At 44.6% G+C, this 12,127-nt stretch overlaps 3 protein-coding genes across 5 annotated transcripts in view; 2 read left to right on the top strand and 1 right to left on the bottom strand.

The window, feature by feature from the left end:
• LOC139412952 (guanine nucleotide-binding protein subunit alpha-11-like) overlaps positions 1 to 12,127 on the bottom strand; it is a 178,596-nt gene that overhangs the window by 88,444 nt on the left and 78,025 nt on the right. The window lies entirely within an intron of this gene.
• Positions 1,639 to 7,626, top strand: LOC139412948 (SH2 domain-containing adapter protein F-like). Of its 2 annotated transcripts, none has more exons than XM_071159856.1 (9): positions 1,639 to 2,027; positions 2,804 to 3,050; positions 3,233 to 3,334; positions 3,495 to 3,747; positions 3,871 to 4,034; positions 4,109 to 4,214; positions 4,544 to 4,715; positions 4,833 to 4,952; positions 6,343 to 7,625. In XM_071159856.1, exons 2-9 carry the CDS (start codon positions 2,808 to 2,810, stop codon positions 6,527 to 6,529), a joined length of 1,347 nt encoding a protein of 448 aa, XP_071015957.1. In that variant the 5' UTR covers positions 1,639 to 2,027; positions 2,804 to 2,807; the 3' UTR covers positions 6,530 to 7,625. The 2 variants fall into 2 exon arrangements, with proteins under 2 accessions (XP_071015957.1, XP_071015958.1); XM_071159857.1 differs by having other exon boundaries at positions 1,669 to 2,027; positions 2,804 to 2,996; positions 6,343 to 7,626.
• LOC139412947 (sperm microtubule associated protein 2) lies at positions 9,389 to 11,486 on the top strand. Of its 2 annotated transcripts, XM_071159855.1 has the most exons (7): positions 9,389 to 9,552; positions 9,625 to 9,686; positions 9,811 to 9,877; positions 9,968 to 10,094; positions 10,204 to 10,360; positions 10,559 to 10,758; positions 10,841 to 11,486. In XM_071159855.1, the coding sequence occupies exons 1-7, from the start codon at positions 9,491 to 9,493 to the stop codon at positions 10,880 to 10,882; spliced, it is 717 nt and encodes a 238-aa protein (XP_071015956.1). In that variant the 5' UTR covers positions 9,389 to 9,490; the 3' UTR covers positions 10,883 to 11,486. The 2 variants fall into 2 exon arrangements, with proteins under 2 accessions (XP_071015956.1, XP_071015955.1); XM_071159854.1 differs by having other exon boundaries at positions 9,389 to 9,686.

Below are 12,127 nucleotides of genomic sequence, written 5' to 3'. Positions count from 1 at the left end.
ATTTCCATGGTACAGCTCTTGTTTACGGAAAACAGGCATATGACAGAGTGGACTACCTGTGCTAATTAGCTATTTGTGTCTCCGAACACCTGTGTGTCAACAGAAGACAGACGCCACAAATGTGTTTTCACTGAAAAATACTGTCAGCTGCAACTGTGTTAAAGATACTGCTTTTAAACACAGCAAGGTGACCGGGGACAATTGTATGGTTAAACAGTACAAATATGGCCTACACTCTAAAAATGAGGGGTTCAACAAGGGTTCTTTTAAGATCCTCAAAGTTCTTAGAAGAACCTTAGGGTTCTTGGAACTCAAAATGGCCCCCAATAGGTTCTTCCAAGAACCCCATAGGAGGTCGGGTTCATGGTGGAACTTCCTTAGTTGGTGGGGGTTATTGCAGGAACCTAACTGCCCAACTGAAACATTTCGATTTGAAAAGACAGGTACATAACTGAGAATTTTTAAAGATTTCCTACATTTTTAGGTAAGGTTTGTCCCTTGTATGATCTAAATTGATATTGTTTTATCATGATACCATCTATCTTTTCATATTTGTGCAAATCTTTCTAAAAACAGAAAATGGACACAATTCAATGGATATCACTCAACAAAGAGGTAAGAATATGTAGGCTATAAGAATATGCTAAATAAAAACTTTTGATAATGCTTTTCATATACATACCTTGTCCATAATGTAGAGGCCTATGGGATATTTGAAGAAGTAATGGAGGAGGAGGGTAAATGTGATCTGCATAACATATCTTTGTATGCCTCGTCTGTATACTTAGACATAAAAGTGAGCATTTCACTGTACCCTGCAATTACAAATGCGACTGTACATGTGACAAAAATATAATCTAATCTAACTGGTAAAACAGTGGACAGTAAGTGTATATTTTGCATTTGTGATATTATTTTGATGTGATATGAAAGTAGAAGTATTTATGTTTCTAGAACAATACTGCAATTGAGAATCGATTCACGTTTAGATGGAGTATTTGTCTGTTTTGGCTTCCAGAGCCAATTCACCAATTAAACAGAACATGTAAGGTCCTTGGACTAATGAGTAACGTTAGGCTCCTTTAGTCCAATATTGGGCTAACTGTAGAGGTGCTCATGTTACTGGGGATCAGAAGTGTCCAGTGCCAGATGCAGGTTGAAGTTGCCATGATCAGAGTTGTACAGAAGGTGTCATGTGCTGAGGAAGTGAAGAAAGTAGGGGAAGATGCGTCAAGGGTAAGGGATCCTAAGAGGCTCCAGGTGAGTTGTAGAATTTTGCTAGTACAGAGTGATAGGCCTACGAATGCAGTGTGCTTCAGTAAGGTTGGCTTTTTAGTGTTTATTGCTATTGCTGTCAACTGTCCTGCAGGAATAGAATGTAAAATCACAGAAAATAGGTGTTGTGGTGGCAGCTGCAGAGAAGTACTTGGGTTTACAAGATTTTAAAGCAGAAGAGGGTGTGTTGAATGGTGTCCCGTCCTCCCAGACCCTCTGCCTGGTATAGGATCAGATAGGTTCAAAATAGTGGAATGGAGTGGTGTTTTTTTTTAATGAGTGAAGGGTTGGTTGGCAATACTTTTTTGTATTATGAAGTATAATGGATTTATACTCCAGTCCATTTGGTGGCGGTAATGGGCCATTAATATTGGATGCCAACCGCCGTTAAACCCCACCGAATAATACTTTCTTGTAGCTAGCTAACCCTTTTTATTATAGCTCAGTGAGATAACCATTTCGGACTAAAATAGTCTAATTAGTTAGCTAGATAGAAATTGTAACGTTAGCCAACTAGCTAGCTAGCTTGCTAACTGAAATAATATTCTACAAAATGCATTTAATCTTTGTTTTAAACTGACGTAGCGTAGTTAATTTACGTTGGTGGCAGGCAAACTTGTTTTCTTCAGCTCAAGCCGAGGGAAGTTAACAAGCTAACGTTAGCTAGCTACAATGACATTTATGTGAATTCATGGGGGGTGGACACACAATTAAATACGTAATTGGCTGACGGCCCCGATTTCCATCAAAACGTAAGTATCGTTTTTATATTATGCAAATATAAGCGGCATAACTAACGTTAGCTAGTTAACGTTATGTCTTCAATGTTGCACCAAACATGACTAACGTTAGCTAGCTAGCTAACATCAGCTGATTATAGCTAGCCAAACATTAGTAGTAGGTAACGTTAAATCCATGACTGAGTAGCTTGTCAGTCGCTTTCCAGATTCAAACGAAATATAGCCAATTGTAAATATAATAATATGGAATACAATACTATATCTAACCAGATAACAAACAGTTACTACTCTCTCAAACGTTAGTTTGATGAATAAATTCCAGTTCAGCTACCTAGCTTTATCTAGCTCCGATCCTCCTGTCACAAAGCAAAGGATACAAAGGTAGCTAGTGTGATTGAAAGAGTCCTTTCTTTTGCTCAATATGTTATATATATGGGCCTTTAAACAACTAGGGCCCAGAGTTTTTCCTGATCAGGTCTATCATGCCAGTCTTTCCTCCTTTCATGTCCACTGCCCCCATACCAAGCAAGTTATGTCATTCGTTACATTAGAACGTTAATATTCCTCTTAGATAAATTGTCTGACCTACCCTGATCACTGATCACTTGCATTGTCCAATGACTGACTGCCAGTGTATTATTCCCTCTCACACAGTCTGATGAGCATCCACTGAATGCCCGTGTGTGTTGTTTTTACTGATTCCATTGTCACGGTAAGCACATTATTGGAAGTGTTGACAGTGTTAGTTAGATACGATGTAATATTCTGATTTATTCTCCTTCCCTCAGACCCATGGCAAAGTGGTTAAAGGACTACCTGAACTTCGGCAGCCGTCGTGACGCCCCCCAGCTTCCGCGTCCTGACTACACAGAGAGTGAGATCCTGAGGGCCTACAGAGCCCAGAAAGACCTGGACTTTGAAGACCCCTACCAGAGCGCAGAGAAACCACAAAATGGCTGCTACGGTGGCTGCAGGGGGACAGTAAGCCTGCATGCATTTCCTGCCTTCGCTTCTGTCCTTCCCAACGATGCAGAGGTGGGAAATGTTATATCTTCTGCTGTTATTACAGCAGAGGAGGCTGGTTGGCAGATATATAGGAGGACTGGCTCAATGTAATTGCTGGAATGGGGTGGATTTAACAGTATCAAACACATGGCTTTACAGGTGTTATGACCATGTTTTTACAGGTCTTTAAAGGTTGTTATAATGTATTCCAGGTGAAGGTGGTGTCTCCCAAACACAGGCTGATCAAGGTGGATTCTCAGGAGTTCAGTCGCAGTAAGATCCCCCTGAGCCCCGTCACCATCCACCAGGAACCGGTATGGCATGACAGTTGTTGTTTTTATTGTTGATCTCCCTCTTTCATGTTCTTTGTATCCACATGATTCTCCTCATTTATGGCAGACTCTTTATTTTTTAAATATTTTTTTTATCCTTTTTTCTCTCACTATCCCACCCGCCCTCCATCACTCTCTTCAGGTGCTTCCCTCTGCTCCTGCAGCAGTAGGGGACTCCGACACTGTCTACTCGGACCCGTTTGATGCCAGACCAGTTCCTCGGCTTAGAACAGATTGGGAGCCTAACCCTAGCCCACACCTTTCCTTGGGCCTCAGCCCCATCACCAGTCCTACCCTGGTAGCCTTCAGCCCTAACCCTCTCCTAGGTCTCAGTCTCCGTCCAGGGGACAGCAGCAGCTACATGGAACCCTTTGAAGCCCAGAGGGTCATCACAGGTTGGTTACTTTTAGCTGTTGCCTACACACCCACACATTGGACTTCACGCCTGGCTGTCTAAAATGACTGACATACTACTGAGATGCATAGACTCACAGTTAATTAATTGATTGTGTGTGTAGAGCTCCAGCAGGGCCCAGAGCGGGGCCGACCAGGAGTGGGCAGTGGAAGGGTTGTGGTTGGGATCGGAGATCAACTCTATGATGACCCCTACGATGAGAGGACTCGACATCGCCACCGGGAAGCGCCACCGCAGCAGGGGAGAGTGTTCCTCAGGGACGAACCGGTAACAATCTTCTTCTTCTTCTTCTCTGTTTGGATTTCATCATCCTCCTACATCCTCTCCTCTTCCTCTTCCAGAGAGAGGTCAGAGAGAGCAGGCTGCCCCAGGACGATGAGAGACCAGCAGAGGAGTACGACCAGCCCTGGGAATGGAAGAAGGACAACATCTCCAAAGCTCTAGCAGGTAGATATCTAATAGAGGAAAGCATCACTGAATTGTTGGGCTCTAAATACATAATCTCTAAAGTTCTAGCAAGTAGACCAGTGCTATGATCTATTCATGTGTAGGAGGCACTCAGTAGATGCTGCAGTTTTACATTTTAGCCATTTAGCCAACGCTCTTATCCAGAGCGATTTACAGGAGCAATCAGAGTTCAGTGCCTTGCTCAAGGGCACATTTTTCACCTAGTCTGCGACCTAGACCTTTCGGTAACTGGCTCAAATCTCTTAACCGCTAGACTACCTGTTGCCCAGCTATTTAAGTAGTTGGCTAATAAAACTCTCCATTTGTAGTGAAGTTTGAGGGGGCGGAGTGGGAGAAGTCGTTAGGCCAGTCAGACCAGGGCAAACTACCCAGGACCAGCCCCACAGCCCCAGGGGGCGCAGCCAACCTTCGGAGGCCTGGTGACACCCCCCCTATCCTGGGTGAGAGAGTGGACCCCTGCCTGCCCCTGGAGAGACAGGTGTAAGTTCTTCCCCTCAACCGCTGACTCTCAGTATAATTTAAGAAGCTCCCCCTGGCCGTGTGTCACAATTTTGTGTCCCTTGCTATGCGTCACACGGTAATATGTCCCTCTTGCAGGTGGTACCACGGTGCTGTGAGTCGTGCGGAGGCAGAAACTCTACTGACGTTGTGCAAAGAGAGTTCCTACCTGGTGAGGAAGAGCCAGACCTGCCCACAAGACTACTCTCTCTCCCTCAGGTACCCTTACACACTCTCCCTCTCTCATTCTCCTGGTGTTATTTTTTTTGTTAGTTTTGTTTTTCTCCACAATTTTGTGGTATCCAATTGGTAGTTAGTCTTGTCCCATCGCTGCAACTCCCGTACTGACTCGGGAGAGGCGAAGATCGAGAGCCGTGCGTCCCCCGAAACACAACACAACCCAGCCGCACTGCTTCTTGACACAACGCCCGCTTAACCCGGAAGCCAGCCGCACCAATGTGTCGGAAGAAACACCTGGCGACCATGTCAGCTTGCATTGCGCCTGGCCCGCCACAGGAGTCGCCTGGCCCGCCACAGGAGTCGCCTGGCCCGCCACAGGAGTCGCTAATGCGTGATGGGACAAGGACATCCCTGCCGGCCAAACCCTCCCCTAAAACGGATGATGCTGGGCCAATTGTGCGCCGGGTGCGGCCGGCTGCGACAGAGCCTGGATTTGACCCAGGATCTCTAGTGCCTTAGACCACTGGACCACTCAGGAAGCCTTCCTGATGTTCTACATTATGCCAATCACATCATCATAAATGTGTTTTCCATATTTATCTAGGCCCTAATAAGGTGTTAAGGTTTCATTTCACCTTTATTTAACCAGGTAGGCTAGTTGAGAACAAGTTCTCATTTGCAACTGCGACCTGGCCAAGATAAAGCAAAGCAGTGTGACACAGACAACAACGCAGAGTTACACATGGAGTAAACAATAAACAAGTCAATGACACAGTAGAAAAAAGAAAGTCTATATACAGTGTGTGCAAAAGGCATGAGGAGGTAGGCAATAAATAGGCCATAGTAGCGAATAATTACAATTTAGCAGATTAACACTGGAGTGATAAATGAGCAGATGATGTGCAAGTAGAGCAGAAAAGTAAATAAAACTAAAACAGTATGGGGATGAGGTAGGTAGATTGGGTGGGCTATTTACAGATGGACTATGTACAGCTGCAGCGATCGGTTAGCTGCTCAGATAGTTGGTGAGGGAAATCGAAGTCCAACTTCAGCAATTTTTGCAATTCGTTCCAGTCACTGGCAACAGAGAACTGGAAGGAAAGGCAGCCAAATGAGGTGTTTGCTTTGGGGATGATCAGTGAGATATACCTGCTGGAACGTGTGCTATGGGTGGGTGTTGTTATCGTGACCAGTGAACTGAGATAAGGCGGAGCTTTACCTAGCATAGACTTAGATGACCTGGAGCCAGGCGACGAATATGTAGCGAGGGCCAGCCGACTAGAGCATACAGGTCGCAGTGGTGCTTATTGAAATTGTCAATTATCGTGGATTTATCAGTGGTGACAGTGTTACCTAGCCTCAGTGCAGTGGGCAGCTGGGAGGTGCTCTTGTAACGCTGCTCTCTTTTTCTCTCTCCTCTCTCTTTCAGGAGTTGTCAGGGCTTCATGCATATGAAGTTCACTCGGAGTTCAGAGAGTCGTTACGTCCTGGGAGAGAACAGTCCTCCATTCTCCTCTGTACCAGAGGTCATCCACTACTACACCATGCACAAACTACCTATCAGAGGAGCTGAACACCTGTCTCTGCTCTACCCTGTCATAGTACAGACCCTCTGACCCTTCTCCACTCATTATCAGCACCCCAACTGGCACCCTAATCCCTACGTAGTGCACTATTTTAGTGCACTCTGATCAAAGTAGTGCACTATATAGGCAATAGAGTGGGACACGGCTATATGTGATACTATTACAGAAGGTGCTGTCGTCTGCGGAGATGCTAACATGGCTGCTGTGGAACTGTGTGATGTTTTTCTTAGAGCGTCAACATGGTTCTGGTAGAAACCACAATGGTTAAACTGTATATGGCCAAAGGCAAATGCTGTAACAGAGCAGGTTACTGTATATCAATAGTGTTATTGATCATCTGTCTGGCACATTGATTAGCTAGCTGTACCAGGGTGGGAGTTTCATCCAATAGTGCTATACAGTAGAACGCTACATCGCTATAGTGGAACGCTATTATAGAAATGTGTGCTTGAAAGCTATTTCAGTACTTATATGTATGAATGCTGGTATTATACCGAGTGTACAAACTATTAGGAACACCTTCCTGATGTTGAGTTGCACCCCCTTTTGCCCTCTGTACAGCCTCAGTTCCCCGGGGCATGGACTACAAGGTGTTGAAAGCGCTCCACAGGGATACTGGCCCATGTTGACTCCAATGCTTCCCACACTTCCCAAGTTGGATGTCCTTTGAGTGGTGGACCATTCTTGATACACACAAACTGTTGAGTGTAAAAAAAAAACCCAGCAGTGTTGCAGTTCTTGACACACTCAAATCGGAGTGCCTACTACCATATCCTGTTCAAAGGCGTTTAAATATTTTGTCTTGCCCATTCACCCTCTGAATGGCACATATACACAATCCATGTCTCAATTGTCTCAAGGCTTAAAAAATCCTCCTTTAACCTGTCTCCTCTTCATAGACACAGATGACATCAATAAGGGATCATAGCGTTCGCCTAGTCGGAATGTAATGGGAAGAGCAGGTGTTCCTAATGTTTTGTGCACTCAGTGTAGTGTTAAAGTGTGAATGTTTTTTTGGACTTTGATCATGAAAGCTAAAGAATAATAGGTAGGTTTGTTACTGTGGTGCTGTTTGTAAGGTTTTCTTGTGTTCTATGAAAATAAAGTGTGATTTTGTTTAAAAAAACCTTAAGTCTAACCCCATATACACAGGTAGAGGGAAGGGATAAGGGTTGTTCAGATAAATATATTTCCTACTTTCCATTGTCCATACTAATATAATTGCTTCGTTCTAATTGGTATGCTAGTGTTTAAATTGGAATTGCAAGAGAAATCGAAACAATACCCGCATGTGCGTTCAATGACGTCCTCATTATGAACGCGTTTCACGTCACAGTGACATGACCGATGATATAGATTCCGGTGTCACCATAGCAACCACCAGGGGTCAGTATCAGCGCAAACAAGGATAAACATCAAGGGTGCGTTCGTAAATTCACTTTGACTGGCTATTTAGGGTGTGGTTGTAAATTCAATCTGGAGTGCCAGTGTGCGCTCAGACTGCGTTCTGGGCATTCATAAATTTGTTTCGCTCTCGGAGCGTTCAGAGCGCACACTGGACGCTTTGGCTAGCAGTCAAGCACCCAAGCTAACTGGCTAAAGGTGGCTAGATTGGGTGCTTGACTACTAACAGGCTGAAGTTGGCTAGATTGCTAGCTACTTCCAGACACATGAGCAGATTAGGCTTTTTAGATGTTATCTAGAGCGTTTGTGACGAACTGCTGCTGGCAACAATTTCATAGTTTTTTTTGCCATCGTCTACCAACCAGTAATATTCAATGGGTGTTGCGCGTTCGTAAATTCATCCGTTATTCAGTGCTCTGGCACAAACGAGAGTTCTCTGAAATTGGAGTAGATAGCCAGAGTGCATTTACGAACGCACCCCTACTCAGATTTCAGTGCACTCTAGTCTGAGTGTATCAGAGCGCAGAATAACTAGCTAATGAATGTATGAACGCACAACACCTGTTGAATACTACACGTATCAGGAAATGTCGGCAAAAAACGTTATTAAATTGTTGCCAGCAACACAGTTACAGTCCACCAACTCTAAGATGACATGAGCCTAGCCTGCTCTGCTTGGGCAAGTAAAATGGTCAGAGTGAGGTGTTCTCTCATTTATGTCTGGAAGTAGCAAGCAAGCCAACTTTAGCCAGTTATCTTGAGTGCTCGACTGCCGTTGTGTGGTCAGAATGCTCGGATCAACCCTACTCCTCGGCCAGAGCGTCAACTGTGCGCTCTGAATTTACGAACGGACAATCTGACATTTTTCTAAATTTACGAACGCACAGAGCGCACTCTGGCACTCCAGAGCGAATTTACGAACACACCCCAAATTGATCGCGAGGCAGCGACAGGTAGGCGACGTGATAAAATAACGTGATGTGTGCAAATATTTTAGGCTGCTAATCGTGGATATTGCATTTACTTTATTTAAAACATATCTGGTTAATACAGTGTACTCATGAACTGACTCACTAGCCTATGTTATCATTGTTCAAGGTGAATTATTTCTACTGTAGTAGTAAATAAAGTCGGTGGCAACTTGGCATTCAGTGCATAGTTGACAGCATATTTGAGAGAAAGTTGAAAATATTTTCTTACTAGTGGTCATGACAGCTCTTATGTCATGTTTTTGCCATTGTTAGGCTATTTACATGTCATAATGAGGTGTTATTGTCACCCCTTTGACTTTGTACTTGTCTCCCATTGAAGAAAAGGTGTGTGTGCACTGTGTTCAGAGACATTTAAAGGAAAGTACAATAAACCAGTGGAGGCTGCTGAGGGGAGCAAGGCACATAATAATGGCTGGAAAGGAGTTAATGGAATGGCATCTTACACGTGGAAACCATCTGTTTGATGTATTTGATACCATTCCACCAATTCCTCTCCAGCCATTACCACGAGCCCGTCATCCCCAATTAAGGTGCCACCAACCTCCTGTGCAATAAACAGTCATCTTTTTGTTATGCTTCAGCAGCTCGCGTATCCATGACTACCCGGATGGTGCAACTCGCTCAGCCCAAACCCAACCTGCTCCGATTCCCTGACCGGTACTGCCACACAAACACACACACACACACACACGCGCACACTAACAGACTGACTGATTATTTTCCTTCCAGACGGTCAGTCTACTGGCTAGATGAACTCCCACCTGAAAGAAATGGCTCCACCACCACGTTTGGTAAGATCACCCCACTCTCTTTCTGTCCCTATCCCTTTTTCACTATCTTTATGTCTCTATGATGTTTGTGTTGTGGATAATTGACTTTATAATGACCTTTTTAATGTTACTGTTTTTGTTGTAGAGTTGACGCCCCACTGGTCCCAGCTGTGTGGGAGGAAGCGGCTTAATTCTGGATTCGAACAGAGCAGGTGCGACTTCATATTGTGTCATAATGTTGTACAGTATGTTGATGTGTATAATGCATGATGTCTATGATGACTCACCTCCTCCCTCTCCAGATCATCGCCCCAATGGGAGGTCAGTGTAGCAGCTCTGAGTGCCTATCCATCCAATAGAGTGTGTTCTCTGGCTTTGCCCCGCCTCCCCACCGCAGGCTGGGTATCTGACCGCCCCCTACTGGCCTCCGTGAGCACCACACACACACACCTCTCAATGTATAACCCTCTCTATCTGTGTCTCTCTATATCTAGCTATCTCTCTTGTTTCCTCTCTTTGTATGTGTCTCTCTCTCTAGCTGAGCAGAGCGGTGCAGACTGCAGTAGCCAGTCCTAGGGTCTGCCAGTTGGCCTGTCCCAAGCGGAGGCAGGGTCTCTATTCGCCCCATTCGTCCAAGACCTCACTGGCACCCCCCCACCCAGCTGCAACCTCCTCCCGACTACAGCTCCTTGCCAGTAAGACACTTCAGATACCTCGTATTTACCTCAGACAGTAACGTTTAATAACGGCCATCCAACTACATTGCAAAGTAAATGTGGTGTTCATTTTTAGTTTAAAATTGTTGCTACTCTACCTGTCTCGCACACACACACACTCTCTCTTTTTCCATTACTCTCTCCATCTCCTTCCTCCTCCCACCTCCCCTCTCCTAGTCCCTAAGTCTGACCACCCCCAGTATGCCCAGGACCGTCCAGTCATCTGGCCAGTGCCGGGACCAGTGAGGAAGGCAGTAGCCAGTGAGAGGGTGCAGGTCCTTTCACGGCCCAACCAGCGGAAGGCGCTGTTCCAAGGCTACAACCCGTACACGGTTACCCTAGCTGCACGCTCCGCTAGCGCCTCGCCGCGCCTACAGGTGAGCTGTGTTTCTCTCATTTACTCATTCATTTAAATAATGTAATAAAAATGTCATTAGTTTGTCTGTTTGTTTATTACAGGAGCTTTGTCTGCCCCTGCCGCGGAAATGCAAGGGCAAATAGACGAATGCATCTCATCTCACACCTCTACAGTACCTCCAGCCGCCTCTTCTTCAGATACTCTGTCTCCTGTACAGCATGTCTATGTCCCTGATCACCACGGCTTCATAATAAAGACCCTCTATGATCTCATTGAGGCATGTTGCTGGGTCTTTGTTCTGGTCCAACGGGGCCACTGGCTTTAGAAGGTGGATTGTTTAGTGCTGTGACATTCAACAGCGTGCTGAACATTCAACTGAACTGAAGTGACTTTTACTATCACCAAAGGGGAGTTGTCACGGACCTAGAATATTACAACGCACATTAAACATAAAGAGAACCACCGGAATGTAAAAGGATACCTTATATCTTTTACTGTGTAATTGTAGTATGTGACAGATGTAGGAAACCTGAAAAGGGATTTAATATCCTTTACAAATATTCCCTCTCCTGTTAACCCTCTACTGCACATAGTTGCACTAAGGCAACAGACAATCATTTTGACCCTACAACCTCCCATGTGAATTGTTTTAAATTGAACAATCCAATGAGGTGCAGAAGTTGGTATGATGTATCAATTTGGGCAGGGAACTTCTTCCAGGAAACAACAAAAACATGTGAGCACATGGTAAGAAACATTTGATCTTTTTTTGACCCCTTTTTCATGGTATCCAATTGGTTGTTACAGTCTTGTCTCATCGCTGCAACGCCCATACAGACTCACACAGGGACATTCTATGAGCAAAGGGAGCCTAATGGAGCAGTTGGATCATACCCTCTGATAGTGAGGACAGTCAGCTTGAGGACAGTGACAGCGAAGAAGAGTGGACCCCAGAATCTGGTTGGATAGGCAGTGAAATACTAGGTTATGCCCAACTTGTATTTTCTTAGGAAAAGAGTGCTTGTTTCTACTATACAGTGCCTTGCGAAAGTATTCGGCCCCCTTGAACTTTGCGACCTTTTGCCACATTTCAGGCTTCAAACATAAATATATAAAACTGTGTTTTTTTGTGAAGAATCAACAACAAGTGGGACACAATCATGAAGTGGAACGACATTTATTGGATATTTCAAACTTTTTTAACAAATCAAAAACTGAAAAATTGGGCGTGCAAAATTATTCAGCCCCTTTACTTTCAGTGCAGCAAACTCTCTCCAGAAGTTCAGTGAGGATCTCTGAATGATCCAATGTTGACCTAAATGACTAATGATGATAAATACAATCCACCTGTGTGTAATCAAGTCTCTGTATAAATGCACCTGCACTGT

The sequence above is a fragment of the Oncorhynchus clarkii genome, chromosome 7, assembly GCF_045791955.1.
Source record: "Oncorhynchus clarkii lewisi isolate Uvic-CL-2024 chromosome 7, UVic_Ocla_1.0, whole genome shotgun sequence".
In the NCBI taxonomy this organism is placed as follows: domain Eukaryota; kingdom Metazoa; phylum Chordata; class Actinopteri; order Salmoniformes; family Salmonidae; genus Oncorhynchus; species Oncorhynchus clarkii.
The sequence above is the reverse complement of the archived record's forward strand: the minus strand, read 5'-3'. Positions and strand labels throughout refer to the sequence as shown.

What these genes read in the sequence shown, in the direction of transcription:
- LOC139412948 (XM_071159856.1), top strand. Translation starts at nt 2,808, where the DNA reads ATGGCAAAGTGGTTAAAGGACTACCTGAACTTCGGCAGCCGTCGTGAC. An exon ending in TCACCATCCACCAGGAACCG is followed by an intron (nt 3,335 to 3,494) that starts GTATGGCATGAC and finishes CACTCTCTTCAG; the next exon opens with GTGCTTCCCTCTGCTCCTGC. An exon ending in CTGCCCCTGGAGAGACAGGT is followed by an intron (nt 4,716 to 4,832) that starts GTAAGTTCTTCC and finishes TCCCTCTTGCAG; the next exon opens with GTGGTACCACGGTGCTGTGA.
- LOC139412947 (XM_071159854.1), top strand. Translation starts at nt 9,491, where the DNA reads ATGACTACCCGGATGGTGCAACTCGCTCAGCCCAAACCCAACCTGCTC. An exon ending in ACCGCCCCCTACTGGCCTCC is followed by an intron (nt 10,095 to 10,203) that starts GTGAGCACCACA and finishes CTCTCTCTCTAG; the next exon opens with CTGAGCAGAGCGGTGCAGAC. An exon ending in CCGACTACAGCTCCTTGCCA is followed by an intron (nt 10,361 to 10,558) that starts GTAAGACACTTC and finishes CCCCTCTCCTAG; the next exon opens with TCCCTAAGTCTGACCACCCC.